General features: G+C 48.2%; 1 protein-coding gene across 1 annotated transcript in view; it reads left to right on the forward strand.

Moving 5' to 3' along the window:
* Positions 1 to 19,361, forward strand: part of GGA3 (golgi associated, gamma adaptin ear containing, ARF binding protein 3) — a 30,595-nt gene extending 11,234 nt beyond the window's left edge. The window contains exons 5-17 of the mRNA XM_065415603.1: positions 77 to 200; positions 1,200 to 1,303; positions 1,861 to 1,941; positions 3,358 to 3,495; positions 4,950 to 5,031; positions 5,576 to 5,692; positions 6,913 to 7,188; positions 7,972 to 8,039; positions 10,117 to 10,439; positions 11,336 to 11,604; positions 12,629 to 12,798; positions 14,784 to 14,894; positions 19,251 to 19,361. Of these exons, the coding sequence (XP_065271675.1) occupies positions 77 to 200; positions 1,200 to 1,303; positions 1,861 to 1,941; positions 3,358 to 3,495; positions 4,950 to 5,031; positions 5,576 to 5,692; positions 6,913 to 7,188; positions 7,972 to 8,039; positions 10,117 to 10,439; positions 11,336 to 11,604; positions 12,629 to 12,798; positions 14,784 to 14,894; positions 19,251 to 19,361 (1,974 nt within the window). The remainder of the gene's footprint in view (positions 1 to 76; positions 201 to 1,199; positions 1,304 to 1,860; positions 1,942 to 3,357; positions 3,496 to 4,949; positions 5,032 to 5,575; positions 5,693 to 6,912; positions 7,189 to 7,971; positions 8,040 to 10,116; positions 10,440 to 11,335; positions 11,605 to 12,628; positions 12,799 to 14,783; positions 14,895 to 19,250) is intronic.
* The last annotated feature ends 250 nt before the right edge of the window (positions 19,362 to 19,611 follow it).

A 19,611-nucleotide genomic window follows, 5' to 3' on the forward strand; every position in this document is an offset into this window, starting at 1 on the left:
ATTTTTTTTACAAAGAAAAGAGAGCGAGAGAGAGATTGACATGTTTTCCTTTCTCTCTCCCCCCTCCCCCCCGCAGTACCTGGGAGACAGAGTCTCAGAGAAGGTGAAAACCAAAGTTATTGAGTTGCTGTACAGCTGGACAGTAGCACTGCCAGAGGAATCCAAAATCAAAGATGCCTACTACATGCTGAAGAGACAAGGTGGGAAGCAGCTTCTCATTCTTGCACCCTACATGTTTAAGCAGGAATGTCACAAAGAGGGGACACTCAAGAAGGCAGCCTCTATCTGGGGGCAGGACTTGTTCAATCAGATGGTAGAAAAGACCTTGTCTACATGAGAATTTTACACTGGTTTAACTTAAATTGGTTTTTAAGCTGATTTAGTTAGTGCAAACCCCTGTGTAGACACTTTTATTTTAGTTTGAGTGGCTTATCTTGATTTAGCTTAAGCTGATTCCTAATCAGTTTAAACTAAACAAGCCTGGTTTAAACCAAAATGAGAGCATCCGCACAGCCTCATGCACCAGCATAACTAAATTGCTTTAAAATTGCACTTTAAACTGGTGCAACTTTTTCGCAGAGGCAAGGCCTAAAGTGCTCAGAAGAGACGCTCATAGCTTCAGCACAGAGAGTCTGCCTTCAGAAGCCTTTATGAGTATAATGCAAAGTTAAGGATTTTGTGGTGGGGCCTGGCCATGAAACTTGATCCTTTCTCCAACTATTGGCTAGGAGTCTGTGGATACCACATTCTGCATTATTGTTCTCCGCTTGTCTGCTCTGCCTCCCATGCTGAAGATATACATGGCTTTGGGTTTGCACAAAGCAGGATTACATGGGACCTTACATTGGGGTTCCCAGGCCAATGTGAAAGGAGAACGACCCAGAGTGGAGAGCTATTGATTATACCTGTCGGGTACAGAAACTGTAAGGATGTGGCAAACTAACCCTTGGAGTGTTGGCCTTTCCCTAAGGAAAACATCCCTCAGTTCACCAGATAACATGCACAGGGATTTTGCTGCTGTATTAATCCTCACTGAAATATCCTTCCATCCCAGTGTTCAAAGAGCTGGGCTGCATGTTCCCTCTGAACCCAGTATGCGAACAGCAGCGCTGCACCCTCTCTGTGCTGCCTGTATACAGATAGTAGCACTGTCCTGAGTGACTGCCGGTACAAACCTACTTTGTTTTCTCTTCTCTCAGGTATTGTTATGTGTGACCCTGTAATTCCAGTGGATAGAACCCTGATCCCCTCTCCACCACCTCGCCCCAAAAACCCTGTGTTTGATGATGAGGAGAAATCCAAGGTAAAGTGAAGGCTGGAATCTTAATACCCACCAACAAAACAAAACAACTTTAAGTAAAAGGAAGTGTTCTGACTCAGCTCTAATCTGCTGGTATGTGGGCCTGATTTCACTCGGACTGTGGGTTTGATTCTTACCACCTGGAGACTCAGAGTTGAAATCCTGAGTGAGAGACCATCTCAGTGTTGTCACTATCTGGCCATTTCTAGTTAAGTCGCTCTCCAACTGCTGTAATGGAGGAGAGGAAAAACTTTTCACCTTTCTGCACCGGGAGGAACTCTTGTCTAGTATCAGAAAGTCTCCAAGATCCCAGTGTGCTTGTACTGTATGTGAATGAAAATCTGGCAATTTAACAAAAAACAAAATAGCAAATCCATGAATGACTCCTACGGAAGTTACTGTTGCTGAAAAAGCAAAGTAAGCTGCTTTGACCTAAGTCTGCTTTCTCTGAACTGTCCACTTCCCTTTCTCCAGTGCAGCAACCATTGGATACATGATCTTTCTGCCTCCCTTTAATAAGAGACTACTTTTTCCTAAAAAGTTCTCTTCTCTTCTTACAGCTTTTAGCCAAACTGTTAAAAAGCAAAAACCCAGATGACTTACAAGAGGCGAACAAGCTTATTAAATCAATGGTAAAAGAGGTAAGAAAAAGCAATAGAATTATTTAAGGAAACCCCTGTAGGAATTATCATTATCAGGGGCTTGCTTTGTCATTTGTAAACTTTTTAACACTAGCTGGTACATAGCTTTAGTGACTCGTGAATGGCGGAATCGCTGGATTTGTTCTTTCACTCTCCATTAGTATTGCACTAGTTCAACTATTTAAACCGGCCTGCTCATCTGTGCTTGAAGCTTTAGGGACTGAATGACTCAAGGGAATTAGCAATGAGGTCTAGAACCTTTCACCTTTAGGGTTGCCAGTTCACATCCAGTCTGTAGTAACTGAAAGTTGATATCATCCAGTGGCTGTTGGGTGGGCTGTGTGAAATGAATTTGTTGGTGAGTCTCACTCTGGGTCCCAGTTAACAGGTGTTTGCATCACAAAACCTCTATAGTTGGTTCCCTAGTTGGAAGATATAGCAGAAAGGGCAAGGATCAAATGGACCATGGGGAATGAACTACCTTCTCACCCCTCAAGGGGGCACTCTGCATCAGGGATTGGTGAGGGAGAAGCTTGAAGTGCTGCTGTCTTCGTAGGATCTGATCTGTGGATATAGAGGACTGTCTCCAGGGTTGTCAATCTGGCACTTATCGCAAGTTGTCTACATGCACATATATATCCCACCCTACCTATTAATGAAATTGTGATGTGTCCATCCACTCCAGTATCCAGGTGTCATGGGGTTCAAGTGACCCAGTGTTGTTCTGGCAAGGAGAAATACAGTTTCTAATTTGGAGAGAATACAAGTCACTGGAATCTCTTTTCTATATAAATTAGCCCTGCCCCCATGCAACTCTAGGCATCACATTGGAGGGGGTCTCCCTTATCTTTGGTGGAGAGCATGGATGCCTAATTAGAATGAGTTAGAAATTTTCTGACAGAATGTTTTTGGAATGGAAAATGTCCTTTTGTTGAAAGTGAATCCTTTTGCGGAAACGTGTTGATTTCAACAAAATTTTGTTTAGGGAAAAAACAGAACGGAGCATTCCAATATTCCAATTCTAACTCTTCAGAACAGAATGGTTTGATTTTCTATTTTGAAATGCCTTTTTGTTTACTTTTAAAAAAAATTATATTGTGTAATATAACATTTTAAAAAGTCAAAATTAGAACAAAACATTTCAATTTTATTGGAACAAAGCATTTCAGTTCACCCAAAACAATTTTGTTTTTAAATTTCTTTCACAAGAAGTTTTGAACTTTTTTGGTTTTGTTCTGTGTCAGAATGGAAGTTTTTTTTGAAATTTCAGAATTTCCAGCAAAATAAAATCTAGTTCCTGCCCAGCTCTATTTCAAAAACGCATCAGCATTTCATCTGATGCGACTCACAGCTGAGCTCCTGCTGTTGAGATCTGTGGGAAGACTCACTCTTCTCTTTTTGTTTCAAACCTTGAAGGATGAGGCTCGGATCCAGAAGGTGACAAAACGCATGCACACCTTAGAGGAAGTGAATAACAACGTGAAGCTGCTGAATGAGATGCTGGTTCACTACAGCAAAGAGGACTCGTCAGAGGCTGATAAGGAGCTCATGAAGGTGAGTACAAGCTCATCCCTCTGCATAGGAGTCCTTCAGCATTTCCTTCTTCCAGACTTTATGGAGCTTTACCTTTGCACAAAGTTGCAAATATGCAGAACAAAGTGATCAATGATATAAAGAGCAGCGATCAGAGCTGAGAGCAATCTATGGGAACGATCAGCTGGAGGTGATAATACTATGCACTTAATACTTTTCAGCTGAAGGACTCAAAATTCCTTGTAAAGAAGCAGACACTATCTCTATTTACAGGTGGTGAAAGTGAGTGCACCAGGAATGCATGACTTGCTGAGATCACACAGTGTGTCAGTGGCAGAATCAGGAAGCCACATTTTCTGATTCCCAGTGCCACTGGCCATGCTGCTTGTGGTGGAAATAGTCATCTCCCAAAGCACCGTATTCAAATAAACTTAAAACCTTTTATCCAAACAACAAAGGTTTCCTTCCCTTCAGGGGAAGAGCTTGTAGACACTGTATTTAATGGAGAGAGCACCAAGAAAATAATAACCAAAAGGGACCAATCGAGCACCTGAGGTGATGATAAAAAACAACAACAAATTCAGAAACTTGCCCTTCCTTGAACCCATCTCCACCAGAGTGGAGGTAGTGACCTGTGTGCTCATGGACCACTCCCTGGACTGAAGACAGGAATTTTGGTTATGGCACTGGACTGGGACTAAGGAGATCTGGATTCAGTTCCCAGCTCTGACTTTGAGCAAGTCATGTGGTTTCCTTGTGCCCAGTTCCCCATCTGTAAAATGGGGATGATGATACTTCCGTTCTCCCAATTAGATCGGAGGCTCTTTGGGGCAGGGAGTGTACAGGACCTAGCACAATGGGACCCCATCCTCATTTGGGGTCGTAAGGAGCTACTGTAACAGAGATGATGATAAAAATAGTCCAGCATATGGAGTATAAAGAGAATTAAGCATAAATGGTGATAGCTTGGAGGACTGATGGTATCAGTGGCAGGTCATTTGTAGTAGGACATGCAACAACTCACTTGCATGCCTTACGTGGTCCAAAATGGTGTCCTCCATGCGGCATGACCTTCCAATTACAGCAAGCTTTACAAAATGGCATCCCCCTTCGGGGCTGGACAGAATAGTCCTGTGGGCTGCCAGTTGGACAACGCAGAGCCAGCTGGGCATGTAGTGCGTGCCTTGTGTGCATAGCGTACCACTGGCTGATAGTCGTCTTTAGTATAATGAGAATGTAGATCGGACTTGGTCTCCTTATGCTGATAAAAAGGTGAATAGCTCCCTATAGAGCTGGGAAAGGGGAATTTGGACACCCAGTTGGACCAGCACTCGCATCAAGAAAAGACTCTGGGTCTCCCTTCATACTGGGACGTCCATGCAGATGAATCATTTCATGCTGTCTGCAAGAGCAGGGTTTGTTGCTGTCGATGGCTTTTGGCTGATAAGACCCTTTCTCCTGATCTCTCTTCCCAGGAGCTCTACGAAAGGTGTGAAACCAAAAGACGGACATTATTCAAACTGGCCAGTGAAACAGAGGATAACGACAGCAGTTTGGGTAAAACAACCCTTTCCCCTTTTTGGTGGGGAGGGTATGTGGCTTAAGAAGGAGATTGCAGCCAGGCTGGTGTGGCCAGTAGCTGTGCAGGGATACAGCAAGAGGGCTATTAATGTTACGTTACTTCTTTCTGTGCCTCCATGGATGTGTCCGGCCTCTAACAGGCGGATAAAAACCCAAGGCCCTTAAAGCTTATGATCTAAATTAGAGCAGGGCCCTGGCAGTAAGAATTGGTAGGGAGGGAGGCTGTGTGGGAAACGATCTCAGTGAACACAAGGTAGGGGGATACAGCTCTCGGAGGAGGGGAGATGTCCCTATGGGAGCTAATCACTGAGGAGTTGTTATTATTTATTACGGCAGTGCCTCAGGGCCAGTTGAGAATGGGGCCCCGTTGTGTGAGGCGCTGCACAGACGCCCTGCCCTAAAGAGCTTGCAGTCTAAATAATGGATTGCTGTTGATGATGATTATTGAGCGTCCAAAGCAGTAGAGAGAGCCAAGTGACTGAAATCTCTACTGGAGTTTTTGCCTCTCTCCCACATCTAGGGGATATTCTGCAGGCCAGTGACAATTTATCCCGGATAATAAATTCCTATAAAAAAATAATCGAGGGTCAAGTCATCAATGGTGAAGTGGATATCCCGACACTGTCTGCAACAGAAGGTGAGTAGCCATCTGTTCTGTTCAGTTTTGAATCCTGTCATTTTGAATTTCCTCTTGTGAAGGGTGTCCAAATAATTGCAGTAAAGGACAGTATTATCAGCTGTTTGGGCTAAAACCTGTCCAGGTAGGAATGACAAATCATCTCCCAAACAGCAGCCATTGATGGACACACGGATGAGTTTATAATTCTGGCCACCGGTGACAATGCTTTGACTTGGAAGGCTCCGCCATTTCCACTGCTGGCTTTTTAATAATGAAACCTTATGACTTGTGACGTTCTGACTAAGCAGACCTGCATCTGAGCTGGGCTTTCCTGTCTGGATTACTAACAGTTGATGTGGAATGCAACATTTTAGTTAGATTATTCAACCGTCCTGGCCCCACCTGAAGGGTTAAATACCAGCAGGGGAGAAGTTAACATACATTTAATGTTTATCTTGTTCTCTGTGCTTCAATGTAAGGTTGGGAGCATTATCTAAGGGATTGGAGCAGGGGCCTGCGAGTCAAGGGATGTGGGTTCTGTTTCTGGCTCTGCCAGCAACTCAGTGTGTGAATTTAGGCAAGTCCCTTAGCATCCACTATCTGCCTCAGTTTCCCCATCTGGAAAATGGGACTAACACTACCCATTTCTCTGGGGTGCCATGAAGCATAATTATTGTTTGGAAAACACTTTTAAGATTCTTGGATGAAAAACATGAGGGAAACGATCGTTGTACAGAATGGTGTCCCTTGTCATAGGGAAGAGCCACAATTTGGTTGTGATGAAATTGAAGCGGACTCTGGACACAGAGAAAGCCTGTAGTTCTCTTTGGCTCGCTAGTAACGCCTTGATTGGCTGCAACCTGTGCTGCCTGTTGTCACCACACTGGGTCTCCCAAGTTCTAGCCAGAGCTATGCAGGCCTGGAAAGGATTGCCAACTACACTACACATAGTACATGCAGTGGAGAGAGCAGTGGCTGGATTGGGCTTATCTTTTTATACAGAAGTTTCCTAACTATATCGTGTCCAGCTCAATAGCAGTTTAACAGCAAATACTCCAGTGGAAAGCATCTAGGTTCCCTCTCTTCTGAAGAGTCAGAAATTCTGATTAAAAGAGAAACCCCCTTACCCAAAGCATCATCTGCGGTAACTTGGCCCTGGATATTGTCTTCACATTGTTCAGAGCCTTTGCTCCAGCTGACTGCAGTCCCTCTTATAACTTTTCTCCCCATCTCTGCAGGGAGCGATCCCACCAGTAATCTCAGTGCGCTCATTGACCTTGCTGGCATGGACGTCTCCAGCACACCACCACCACCAATGCCACTTGCAACACTAACGCCAGCACCAGCGCTAGTGCCGACACAAGCTTCATCAGAAATCCCCATCCTCCCACCTCCTCCCCAAAAGTTTGGTCACTCACGGAGCCGGTCCTCCAGCCAAGTAGAAGCTCCTCTGACTCATCAGAGCAGCACGGCCAATTCCCTCTTCTTGCTGGATGAGGAGCTGCTGTGTTTAGGTAAGAGGCTGGTGTGGCTAGGGTGTGTTCTGGGGAAAGGGTTTTATCATGGAGCTTGGTTCTAGAGCTGGGCAGCAGAGAACAATGTATTAGTACTAGCCATAGATTGCCAATTCTGTAGTTTATTATTCTGGTTTGTTTTGGATGTCGTCATCCAATGGACACCTAAAAAGCTCCCTCCACTGAGTGGCCCTGCGAATGGGAATTTGGCAGTAGGCTAAAGTTAAAACCTCTGGAGGCTCCTCCTGAAATCAGGGGTAGGTCACAAATGCAGTGAGTTTGCTGTAATCCCAGTCTAATCCCTACAGATGCTTGTCCACATTAGAAAACCACCACCACACTTCGTTACAAGTTTCAGGACTGAAATAGCAGTGGGTGCTGTGGTTAGGAGAAAGTGCATTAGCAAATCTGCCTACGGCAGCCTGCACAGTACATGCCTTTGGGACTCTGTTACTGAATAACGGGATGCTACAGGTCAGGAAAGAGGAACATTGGAAGTGCTGCATGGAGAAGCTTGCCTGTGTGTGCAGGACATGTCTGCATGAGATCTATGAGCCTGTGGCTGATCATTGCCATGGAACATGCATGTCTCTTTCATCAAGCTTTCAAACTGTTACAGAGTTGAACTGAGTAGTTTTACCACAGTGGTCAAACACCCTATAGTAGGTAGGAGGGGGTTAGGAAAACTAGCCATCTAGCTCCCCTTCTTATTGCCTCTTGACTTTAATGTTGAGAATTTTTGCAATTTTACTCCAGTTTCCATATCTTTTCTTCTGCATTCAGGCTTGAATGACCCAGCCCCCAGTGCAGTGAAAGAGTCAATTGAAAACAACCAGTGGAATATGTTCCAGGTATGAAGAGAGGGATTTGTTGAGAGAGAGACTGTCGTTGCGGGAGGTCTCTGAGCACTCTCGATGTTGCAGTGGTGGTGCTTTTGCCATATCCTGGGGGAGTGCTCACACGCAGGCCAGAGACGATAACTGTTCCAGACGTGAAGACCTGTGTCTTGCCTCTGGCCTTGTGTAACTGGGATATCTGAACCAGTACAGAGAAGATATCTCTGCTTTCACTTCCCTTCTTTGTATGTGCTGCTTTTTGGTGTGTATCTCAACAAAGCTTGATACCAAAGCTACCCTCTCACATGGGGAGGATGTCAGTAAGTCTAGACTGAATAGAAACACAAGGGATGCACCCAGTTTGCAAGGGAATAGTTGTATTCTGGACTGAATACACTCGGAGGCCAAAGGCAGAGTCCATCGTCCCAGGAGACTGGGACTGCTGAATGAAGAGGTAGCACCTTTCAGTTGTTGCTGCACTGAAATGTACTGTCCATCTTCTCTCTCCTCTGCTCTGGCTATTTACTCCTGAGGGCATTCTCTGCCAAAAAATTAAAAATTTTGCGTCAAAAAAATAAAAATTCTGCATACAATATTTTAAAATTCTGCAAAATTCTGCAAATTTTATTTGTCAAATAAATGTGGAGGCTCCAGCGTGGCATTGGGGAGCACAGGCCACTGGCTGCCCAGAGGTGGGAGATCACTGTGCAGCTCCGGCTCCCCCTCTCCCCCCCACCGCTGGGAGACGGACTCAGCAGTGAGGCTGCACTCAACCCTGACACAGCGCAAGGACCGGGCCTGCCACAGAAACACCCCAGGGCCCTGTCCCTCGGTGCAAGGTGCACCAAGTGTGCACAGGGAGACTCAGCAAGGCAGGATCCAAGTGTGGAGGGGCTTAGTGTGCGGGGATCCAGGTGCGGTTTGAGAGGATTCTGTGTGGGGCAATGTGGGTGTGGGCGGCTCAGTGGGGGATCTGGGTGCGGGGGGGATCTGGATGCACAGGGTCTTGTTGGTGATTCTGGGTGCAACGGTAATGGGACTCTGCAGGGGGGTCCAGGTGAAGGTGGTTGGGGCTCAGCGGGGTGGGGGTTTGGTGTGGGGGGGATAGAGCTCGGCAGAGGGGTCTGGGTGTGAGGGGCTCGGGGGGGGGGGGGTCCAGGTGCAGCTGGTTGGGGTTCGGTAGAGTGGGGATCCGGGTTGGGGTGGTCCAGGTGCAGGGGGAGTGGGGCTCATCGGGGGAGTCCTAGGGGCAGGGGGTGGTGAGGCTCGGCAGGAGGGTCAGGGTATGAGAGGGTCTGAATGCACGGGGGTTGGGCAGATGGGGGAGCAGCTCCCAGTACAGGGATCCCTCCCCCTGCAGCTGAGGAGCGATGGGTGCTGGAAGCACGGGGTAGGGGGTGGAGGGGGAGTTTGCAGAGCTTCCTACAGCTGGGGGAGAAATATGGGGGTGGGTCTGACACGGCCCTGGATGCTGTGCAGGGGAAGAGGAAGTCCCGTCCTTCCCAGCCCAGCCAGGACTAGCAGCTGAGCCCAGCGCAGGGTAGGAGCCACCAGCCGGGTCTTCCCCAGTCCCGCCCCCTGCCCAATGTGATTTACCTCTCTGCTGGCTGCCCTGGGCACCCAAAACATACTGCTGGGGAAGGTCGCATGACCGCTCTTGTGGCTTCCCTTTGTTTCCCTGTCAGAAAGTCATTTTTCTGCATGGAAGCAAATTAATCTGCAGGGGACATCATTTCTGCGCATGCGCGGTGGCACAGAATTCCCCCAGGAATAGGCTATTGTAAGTTTCTCTGCTCTGTTAGGATACTGCCCTTAGGAATCCCCATCCAAATGCCCATAATAAACATGGCCACCTCAACTTCTGCCTCCCCACCTAGCTCCTGTCCACTAGTAGTATCCAGTCCAGCACAGCACCATATGCTCTCAAGTAAACTACAAATTGGATGTAGTCCAACAGATGCAACATACTCTCCTGCTTGCCATTAGCTTCCTCCCCCTCATGTTCTAATGGGTGAGGCTTATCTCAATGAGTTACAGTGGTATCTAAGGCATGGCAGGAATTAATAGCATGCACCTGTCCCCTCTGTTGCAGAATGACCAGATGGACCTGGACTTCTTTAGTCCGAACCTGGTGACTGTCGCCTGCAATACTGCAGTGAACCCTCTTCTTCATCACACGTCACAGTCTGTGTGTGGAACATCAGCGCCTCTGCCTTCCACTTTCACAGCCTCTCAGACTGTTTCTAATATCCCTGCACCTAATACAGCCCCGTTCTTGTTCTCTGCTGGACCAGCAGCCCCTCTGGGCCCGCCGAAGGCTATGCCAGCTACCCCCCGGTACCTCAGTTCAGCCATGGGAGGCAATGCTTTGCATAATATGGATGCACTGGGACATCTTCTTGAAGAGGCCAAAGGGTAATAGTCCTGGATTTTGCTTCCTCTCTCCCGTTTGAAAGTTACCTTTGCTACAGCTATCAGGTTTGCAAGAAGGATGTCCTGTTTCTCGCTCTAGTTTGATGGAAGTTTACTGTTGGATAGTGATGGTCTTACATTTATTTAGCATCTCTCCTCTTGAAGGATCTCAAAGCACTTTACAAACTGATATACAAACTATACCCAAAGGTCACTGACCCACCACTGAAATGCAGCCAGCTTGGTGGTGAAGCACAGCAGCTGCTTTGCACTGCACAGCTACACTACACAATGGTTTAGGTAGGCAGATTGGTAAGTTGGCCAGAACACTGGGGCTAACAGGGCCTACTCTTGTGAAAAGTGCCCTGAGATCCTTAAATGACCATAAGTGACCAGGACCCTCGTTTTCATCTCATCCTCCAGCAGTACTGGGTCCCAGCACAATGCTGAGGCACTGGCTCATTGCTGATTTGGAGAGGAGTGACACCTCCCAAATCACCACCACTCCCTGAAACATTGTGGTTTTCTGTGTAGTACTCACCCAGCTCAACACTGCTCAGCACACAAAACTTTACAGTGTCATGACACCATGGTACGATTGCAGGCCACTGCTTTCACTCTAGATCACTTGATTGAGAGAGATCATTTGATCATTACCTGTTAGGTTCACTCCCTCTGGGGCACCTGGCATTGGCCACTGTCGGCAGACACGATACTGGGCTGGATGGACCTTTGGTCTGACCCAGTATGGCCATCCTTATATTCTTAGTGATTTGCCATTGTCTCTAGTAGTGCGGGAGATGGAGTGAAAGCCTGCTTCACGCTCAGTGCTGTCACTGCCACTTCTGCTAGCCAGTATAGTTCTTAATTTGCCACTTCTGTTTTTGTCTCCCTCCTAGGACTTCAGCCCAAGTGAAGTCAGCGCCCTCGGTATTCCACCCTGGGGTTACCTTGCCAGCCACTGTCACCTCTGCCCCTTTAATATCCACCACAGGATTGCCAGTTGCTGCTCCAGTGGCCTCTACTGTTCCTTTTCCAAGCAGCTGCACGGCTGGTTCCGGAAGCCCTCTCTACCAGCCAGCTTCATTCCAACAGCAGGGCAGCCCTCTGAAAGGGCCTGACGCTTCTTTGGCCAATGTCCATGTTCCACTGGAATCCATTAAACCCAGTAAGTATCTCAGACTCTTTTCAGCCTGCTCCGAACCCTGGACTGTCGCTGTTCCAATACTCCTACTCTCAGACGCTGTCAGTTAGCGGTACAGGGCCAAATTCTCTCTGTAGCACCCAGACAACACTGAAGCATGTCTATGGGGTTGCAGGGATGGAACCGAGAGGAGAATCCAGCCCTTAGCACAGATTGCATTTAGGGAGGCTATGCAACTAGTTCTGGTTGTAGCTTTCGGGTTCCCAAGGATGGGGCTGTTGGCAGTTAAGCATGGAATGGACTTTCTTTCATTTGGACCTGCCCTGCCCCCACAGCACAATATGTGCAAAAGATTGTAGGGTCTCAGGCCAGGGTTTTATGGCCATCTTCTTCCAACCAGCAAGAGAATTAAGAGGTCTTTAAGTCCCTTAATTTGAAACTACTGTTTCTCCTTGGAATCCCCTTCCTGTGTTCTCTGTACACTGCCGCACGTGTACAATCGAGCTGACAGTTGCCTCTGAGACTTAGCTGCCACTTACAGTGCTGGAGTGCTCTGAAACAACACACTGCAACATGCCACTCAACCCAGGTGCTAAGAGCCTCACTCCTGACACTGCAAACCATGGTTAGCTTTGAGCCAGGGTCCCTACTGTGTAGCAGTGCTGTCATCTTGACACACACCCAACTGTGCTTCTTGCCTGTGCTACTGCCCTTACACACCTCCGCTGTGTTTTACCTAAAAACCATCCGGCTATGTCAAAGCCCAGTCCAGCCCTGGCTAAGCAGGAGAGCGACACGCAGGGTGTCTGTTCTGATGAGGAGGCGATTGGCCTTTGGATAAAGTAGGTTGTTCTGTCAGCTCTGTTGCATTCAGAGGACAAAACATTTTGCTCCTGAAGTGGGATTTAAACCGGGGAAAGCTTGTTGGCTCTCTGAGGAAGCTCCTGCCATGGAGAGAAATGCCAGGTAGTGAGATTCCAGTGTTGAATTGCATAATGCTACTACAGATGTAGTCTTGTGTTTCTCTTCCCCTTCTCTCCACCCCCAGGCCGTGCTCTTCCTGTGACAGCCTACGACAAGAACGGGTTCAGGATCCTCTTACACTTTGCCAAGGAGTGCCCACCGGGGAGGTCAGACGTGCTGGTTGTGGTGGTGTCCATGTTAAACACAGCACCTCTTCCTGTGAAGAACATTGTACTGCAGGCTGCAGTACCAAAGGTAGGGACACGCAGACCTGAAGGTAGATGGGGATTCTGCTTTGAAACAATGGGTGTGAGCTCTGGGACTCGGACATGACATTACAGTGCGAGCTTTTCTTGGGCCTCTACTCCTTCTGCTTCCAAAGAGCCCTAAAAGGGAGGACAGATGGTCTCTCTATATCCTAAATAACATATAGCAACAGAAACTGCTGGTAGAGAGCATGTTTCCCCTGCAGGGTAAGGTCAGCTCAGCTTTATGTTGGTGTATGCACTGGGCTGGGGTTAACTCAGTGGCAGGACTGTTCACACATGCTAAGCTTCATCCTTCAGTCTTCAGGGGTTTGAGCTTTAAAAGGCCTATTGACACCACCTGGAAAAATGTTCTATTCTGGCCTCGCCTACACAACCATAGCAGCGTCAGGGACACTGCTAAAACTTGGCTAATGGTTGTGGTGTAGCTGGGACCTACCCATGTCCCTGTAATTGGGTTAAAGCCTCAGCTTCCGGACAACGTGATCAACGAATTGAATAAACTCCCAAATGGTGGGTTTAAACTCCATTGAAAGGGACATTTAAAACTAAACTGGACATTTGACCAGAAAATATACAATAGGGAATAATCCTGTCCTGGCCAAGAAATGAACTAGAACAGAGGTGGGCAAACTACGGCCCACGGGCCACATCCGACCCGCGGGACCATCCTGCCTGGCCCCTGAGCTCCCAGCCTGGGAGGCTAGTCCCCGGTCCCTCCCCTGCTGTCACCCCTTCCCAGCAGCCACACCGCCGAGCGGGCAGCACTCTGGAGTGCCACACCGCACTCTCCTGCGGGGCAGTGCGGCAGCGTGTCTGGCTCCAGCTGGGTGGCGTGGTGGCCAGACATGCTGCTCTGAGCAGCATGGTAAGGGGGCCGGAGGGTTGGATAAGGGGCATAGGGTCCCGGGGGATGGGAAGGAGGGGGCGGTTGGATGGGGCGGAGGTTCTGGGGGAGGCGGTCAGGGGACAGGGAACGGGGAGGGAGGGGATTGGATAAGCGTGGGAGGCCTGTCAGGGGGCAGGGGTGTGGATAGGGGGCGGGGCAGTCAGGGGACAGAGAGCGGGGGGGTTGGATAGGGGGTGGAGTTCTGGGGGGCAGTTAGGGGCAGGAGGTCCCAGGAGGGGGTGGTTAGGGGACAAGGAGCAGGGGGATTGGATGGGTCGGGGATTCTGAGGGGGGCAGTCAGGGGGTGGGAGATAGGGGGCAGGGGCCAGGCTGTTTGGGGAGGCACAGCCTTCCCTACCCGGCCCTCCATACAGTTTTGCAAACCCAATGTGGCCCTCGGGCCAAAAAGTTTGCCCACCCCTGAACTAGAAGATCTAACAAGGCTTTTCCTCTTGTCTTTTCTGATCATACTGGGGCAATGATCCCATGTTCTGAAATCTCTCCTCCACCAACATCAGAGGGTGTCGTTCAACAGAATAGGAAAGCTGGCTTCTAAAATGCAGACACAAAGCAAGTGGGAGGGTCCAGTTTATAGAAGGGGATTGAAAGACATAGAGCCCCAATGGAAGTAGCTCCTGGTCATGTTGTTAGAAAGGGGAAGGGACAAAATGAGACAGTTTCAGGGGCTAATATTTTCCCCTGTGCTCTGGGAGAGGTTTCAATGTGAGCTTTTGATCTTTTCCCCTCTCTAGTTTTGGATGACTGATTATAGCTTGGAACTTTGTTATGTCCTATCTGCATTGGCTAGGCTAGGGAATCTGTATTAAAATCTTTCCAAGGAGCCCCTGTGCTAGAAAGGTGCTGTCATGGTTTTCCGGGCCAGTGCATTATCTCTGTGTTGATTTATTTTGGTATGTGCCTATGACTATATGCTCAGTATAGACCAGGCTTATCTGTGTCACCTGCTCCTCCCAAATGGACACTTGCTCATGTACACAGCTCGGGCGCACAGCCTGTGCGTAAACCCTTTGTTACCCCAGTGCAGGTCACGGTACCTGAGGGTTCCTTTTGTTTCACATTTGCAGTCCATGAAAGTGAAGTTGCAGCCACCCTCGGGTACAGAACTTTCTCCATTCAACCCCATCCAGGCACCCGCTGCCATCACCCAAGTCATGCTGCTGGCAAATCCTGTGAAGGTGAGAGGGGCTCAAAACTTCAGCAAAAGTGACTTCTCTTGTTGTTTTATGAATCTGATGAGGCTCAAATTCCATGTGGGTTTAGACTAAACATTTGTACGAGCGTGATTGTCTGTCCCCAAAGATGAATTACCCTGGAGTGCTGTCTTGAGGCAGAGTGAGGTTAATCATCGCAGAGGAGTATGTTGGCATATTAGCAGTATCTCACCCCAGGGACAGGGAGTCAGGGGAGGGCTTTTGCCTCACTCCACAGCAGTCCTTCTAGATCAGTTCCTGTACAGTTCCCCATAATGTTAACACTTCAGTGGAAAGGAACAGTTAGGGCTCCACCAGGGACTCTTCCCACACCCCTTATGGGATAACATTCACATGACTAAATATGGTGATAGTTTACAGGGTGACATGAACTGTAAGAAGTGAGCATGTATAATAGAAATATTATTGCTTTATTGAGTCTGTAGCCAGACTAAGTTGACCTAATAGTACCTTCGGGATATTAACTCTGAAGTTTAATTATGACCACTTAAATAACATAGTTAACCCCCTCTCTTCTGATCATCATATTAGAAGCATTCAGCTATCATATTTACCTGGAGCACCTTGCTATCCCTGTTGTGTGCTAGCCATTTGAATAAGATGTTCCAAAACCAGATACTCAACACAACTAATATTAACAACCAGGGGGAAGGAACAAGCCACAGTAGGGAAATAATAGGTTAAAGAATATTTAGATAAGTTGGATGTATTCAAGTCAGCAGGGCCTTATGAAATGTATTCTAGGGCTCTTAAGGAACTAGCTGAAGAATTTTGGAACCATTAGTGATTCTCTTTGAGAACTCATGGAAGAAGGGTGAGGTCCCAGAGGACTGGAGAAGGGAAACATAATACCTTTAGAAAGGGGAACAAAAAGGCCCCAGGGAATTATAGACCAGTCAGCCTAAATTTGATACTTGGAAAGATACTGGAACAAATTATTAAACAATCAGATTGTAATTACCAAGAAGGCAATAGGATCAGGGCCGGCTCTAGCATTTTTGCCGCCCCAAGCGGCGGAAAAAAAAGAAAAGAAAAAGCCACGATCGGCAGCAGCTCTACCACCGCCGCTTCATTCTTCAGCGGCAATTCGGCAGCAGGTCCTTTCCTCCAAGAGGGACTGAGGGACCCGCCGCTGAATTGCCGCCGAAGAGCCGGACGTGCCGCCCCAACCACCTGCTTGCTGCGCTGGTGCCTGGAGCTGGCCCTGAATAGGGTTATAAGGAATAGCCAGCATGGATTTATCAAGAACAAATCATGCCAAACCAACCTAATTTCCTTCGGTGACAGGGTTACTAGCCTAGTGGATTGGGGGGGGGGGGGAGCAGTAGTCATGATATATCTTAATTTTAGTAAGGCTTTTGACACAGTCCCACATGACATTCTCATGAGCAAGCTAGGGAAATGTGGTCTAGATTAAATTACTGTGAGGTGGGTGCACAACTGCTTGAAAGACCATATTCAAACAGTAGTTATTAATGGTTTGCTGTCAAACTGGTGGGGTATAGCTAATGGGGTCCTACAAGGGTCAGTTCTGGGTCCATTACTATTCAATATTTTAATTAATAACTTGGATAATGGAGTGGAGAGTATGCTTATAGAATTTGCAGATGACACCAAACTGGGAGGGGTTGCCAGTACTTTGGAGGACAGGCTTAGAATTCAAAACGATCTTGACAAATTAGAGAGTTTGTCTGAAATGAACAAGATTAAATTTAATAAAGACAAGTGCAAAGTACTACACTTAAGAAGCAAAAATCAAATGCACAGCTACAAAATGGGGAATAACTGGCTAGGTCAGGGGTCGGCAACCTACGGCACGCATGCCAAAGATGGCACGCGAGCCGATTCTGAGCGGCACGCAGCTCCCTGCCGCGGTCCCGTCCCCCAGTCCCACTCAGCCCCCCCGCCCACCGCTCTCCCCTGCGGGGGCAGGAGGCAGAAGCTTGGTTCCGCGGTAGCCAAGCTTCCCCCCTCCCCCGCTTCTTCCCCCAGTGTGGTGCTTTCCGGCCCCGCCTCCTCTCCGTCCCTGGCCAATCAGCTGATGGCCCTAGCGAGGGGGAGGGGGAAGAGCGGCAGCGTGCACACAGCTCCGTAGAGGACGCAGAGAGAGTAGGGACGGGCCTGGGGGAAGGGGGTGGAACAGGGCATATCCCTTCCAGCCCCCTGCCATGAGCCGCTCAGGGCAGGGGGCTGGGAGCACCCCCACGAGCCGAGCACCCCAGCCTTCTGCCCTGCACCCCCCCACCCCTCTGCCCTGAACCCCCCCACCCCAACACACACCCATCCCTCTGCCCTGCACCCCCACAGCCCCATCCCTCTGTCCTGAACCCCCCCACACACCCAGCCTTCTGCCCTGCACCCCCCACACTCCAACACACACCCAGCCCTCTGCCCTGCACCCCCCAGCCCTCTGCCCTGAACCCCCCCACTGCAACACACACCCAGCCCTCTGCCCTGCACCCCCACAGCCCCATCCCTCTGCCCTGAACCCCCCCCACACACTCAGCCTTCTGCCCTGCACCCCCCACACACCCCAGCCCTCTGCCCTGAACCCCCCACTCCCCAACACACACCCCAGCCTTCTGCCCTACATCCCCCCACACACCCCAGCCTTCTGCCCTGCACCCCCTCCCCCAGACTTCTGCCCTGACCCCTGAAACACCCACCCCCAGCCCGCTGCCGGCCTAGGTGAACAGAACCCCAGGCTGGCAGCGAGCTGAGCAGGCTGGTGGCGTAAAATCAGCATTTTAATTTAATTTTAAATGACGCTTCTTAAACATTTTGAAAACCTTGTTTACTTTACATACAATAGTTTAGTTATATAATATAGACTTCTAGAAAGAGATCTTCTAAAAACGTTAAAATGTATTACCGGCACGCGAAACCTTAAATTAGAGTGAATAAATGAAGACTCGGCACACCACTTCTGAAAGGTTGCCTACCCCTGGGCTAGGTGATAGTACTGCTGAAAAGGATCTGGGGGTTATAGTGGATCTCATTTTGAATATGAGCCAACTATGTGATGCCATTGTGAAAAAAAGCTATTATTATTCTGGGGTATATTAACAGGACTGTCGTATGTAAGACACAGGAGGTAATTTTTTCTCTCTACTCAGCACTGGTGAGACCTCGGCTGGAGTACTGCGTCCAGTTCTGGGTGCCACACTTCAGGAAAGATGTGGACAAATTGGAAAGAATCCAGAGGAAAACAATAAAATGATGAAAAATTTAGTAAACCCAATCTATGAGGAAATGTTAAAAAAACTGGGCATGTTTAGTTTTGAGAAAAGAAAACTCAGGGGGAGACCTGATAACAGTATTCAGATATGTTAAGGGCTGTTATAAAGAGGACAGTGATCCAATGTTCTCCACGTCCATTGAAGGTAGGATAAGAAGTAATGGGCTTAATCTGCAGTAAGAGATTTAGGTCAGATATTAGGAAAAACTTTCTAACTATAAGGGTAGCTAAGTCTTGGAATAGGCTTCTAAGCAGTGAAATCCCCATCAATGGAGGTTTTTAAGAACAGGTTGGAAGAAACGCCTGTCAGGGATGGTCTAGGTTTACTAGGTCCTTCCTCAGTGCAGGGTGCTGGATTTGATGACCTCGTGAGGCCCCTTCCAGCCCTACATTGAACTCAAGTAGTCTTTTGATTGTTCAGATAACCTGGACATTTGCTACTTACTGTTTTTGAAGATTATGGTAAAAGTGGCATTTACAGCATCAGTTAAAAAGTGTTAGATCCCAAGGTACAAAGATAATGGGGTTTTGTGGGATTTCTATAAACTCACTTTGTGGAACATCTAGAAAAGCCATGTAAGCAGGGGAAGGCAGATTTCTTTTTCCTGTAGTCATTCTCTAAGGAATAGGAATCTGTCAGGTTTTATCCTTCCTCTACATCCTGCAGTACTGTTTCATTTTGAGACTTCATACTCTTCTAGCACTACTAAAGCATGTGTTTAGTAGGATCACTGGGAAGCAGCTGAACTACGAATGCTGGTCAGTGTATACAATGAATGTATATTGCAATGTAAGTGCTTTTCTCCTGCTGTTTCACTCCAAGAGACGGACCTCTCATATTTACAAACTAAAGAATAAATAAATCAGCCTTATTAAGTATCCAGAAATGCTCCATTAACATAAGCTGGCCTCTTACCCCATATGGGGTATCCGGACAGAGCCGTTTTGGGATCTAAAATGTTATTACAGTGGAGTGTCATCAGGGAGCACTGCCGTTGTTCTCCTGCTGCTACTGGTTCCATGGCCTTCCTGCTCCAGGGGAGGCTGTTACTTTAACATCTTGTTTTTCTTCTTCCTTGCAGGAGAAGGTGAGGCTGAGGTACAGACTGACTTTCACTTTGGGAGACCAGCCCAGCACAGAGGTTGGGGAAGTGGATCAGTTTCCCCCAGTAGATCAGTGGGGTAATCTATGACCCAGCGAGTCTGCCACAGTCTCCATGAAAGGACCAGGCAGGGATCCCAAAGGGACTGGAATGAATGTGACGTGGAAGGGGCACACATGCTATCCACTGGTGATGTTTAGCTTTGTTTACATGTCCTGACCACTCCGCTTGTAGCTTTAGTCTGGAATGTTTTACCTCGGGTTGAAGTGGGCCCGGGGCATCTATGCCAAGAATGAACTGAGTGGCAGCCAGTGGGAGGCTTTGCTGGCTGCTTTATCTT

This window comes from Emys orbicularis, chromosome 13, assembly GCF_028017835.1.
Source record: "Emys orbicularis isolate rEmyOrb1 chromosome 13, rEmyOrb1.hap1, whole genome shotgun sequence".
Classification (NCBI taxonomy): Eukaryota; Metazoa; Chordata; order Testudines; family Emydidae; genus Emys; species Emys orbicularis.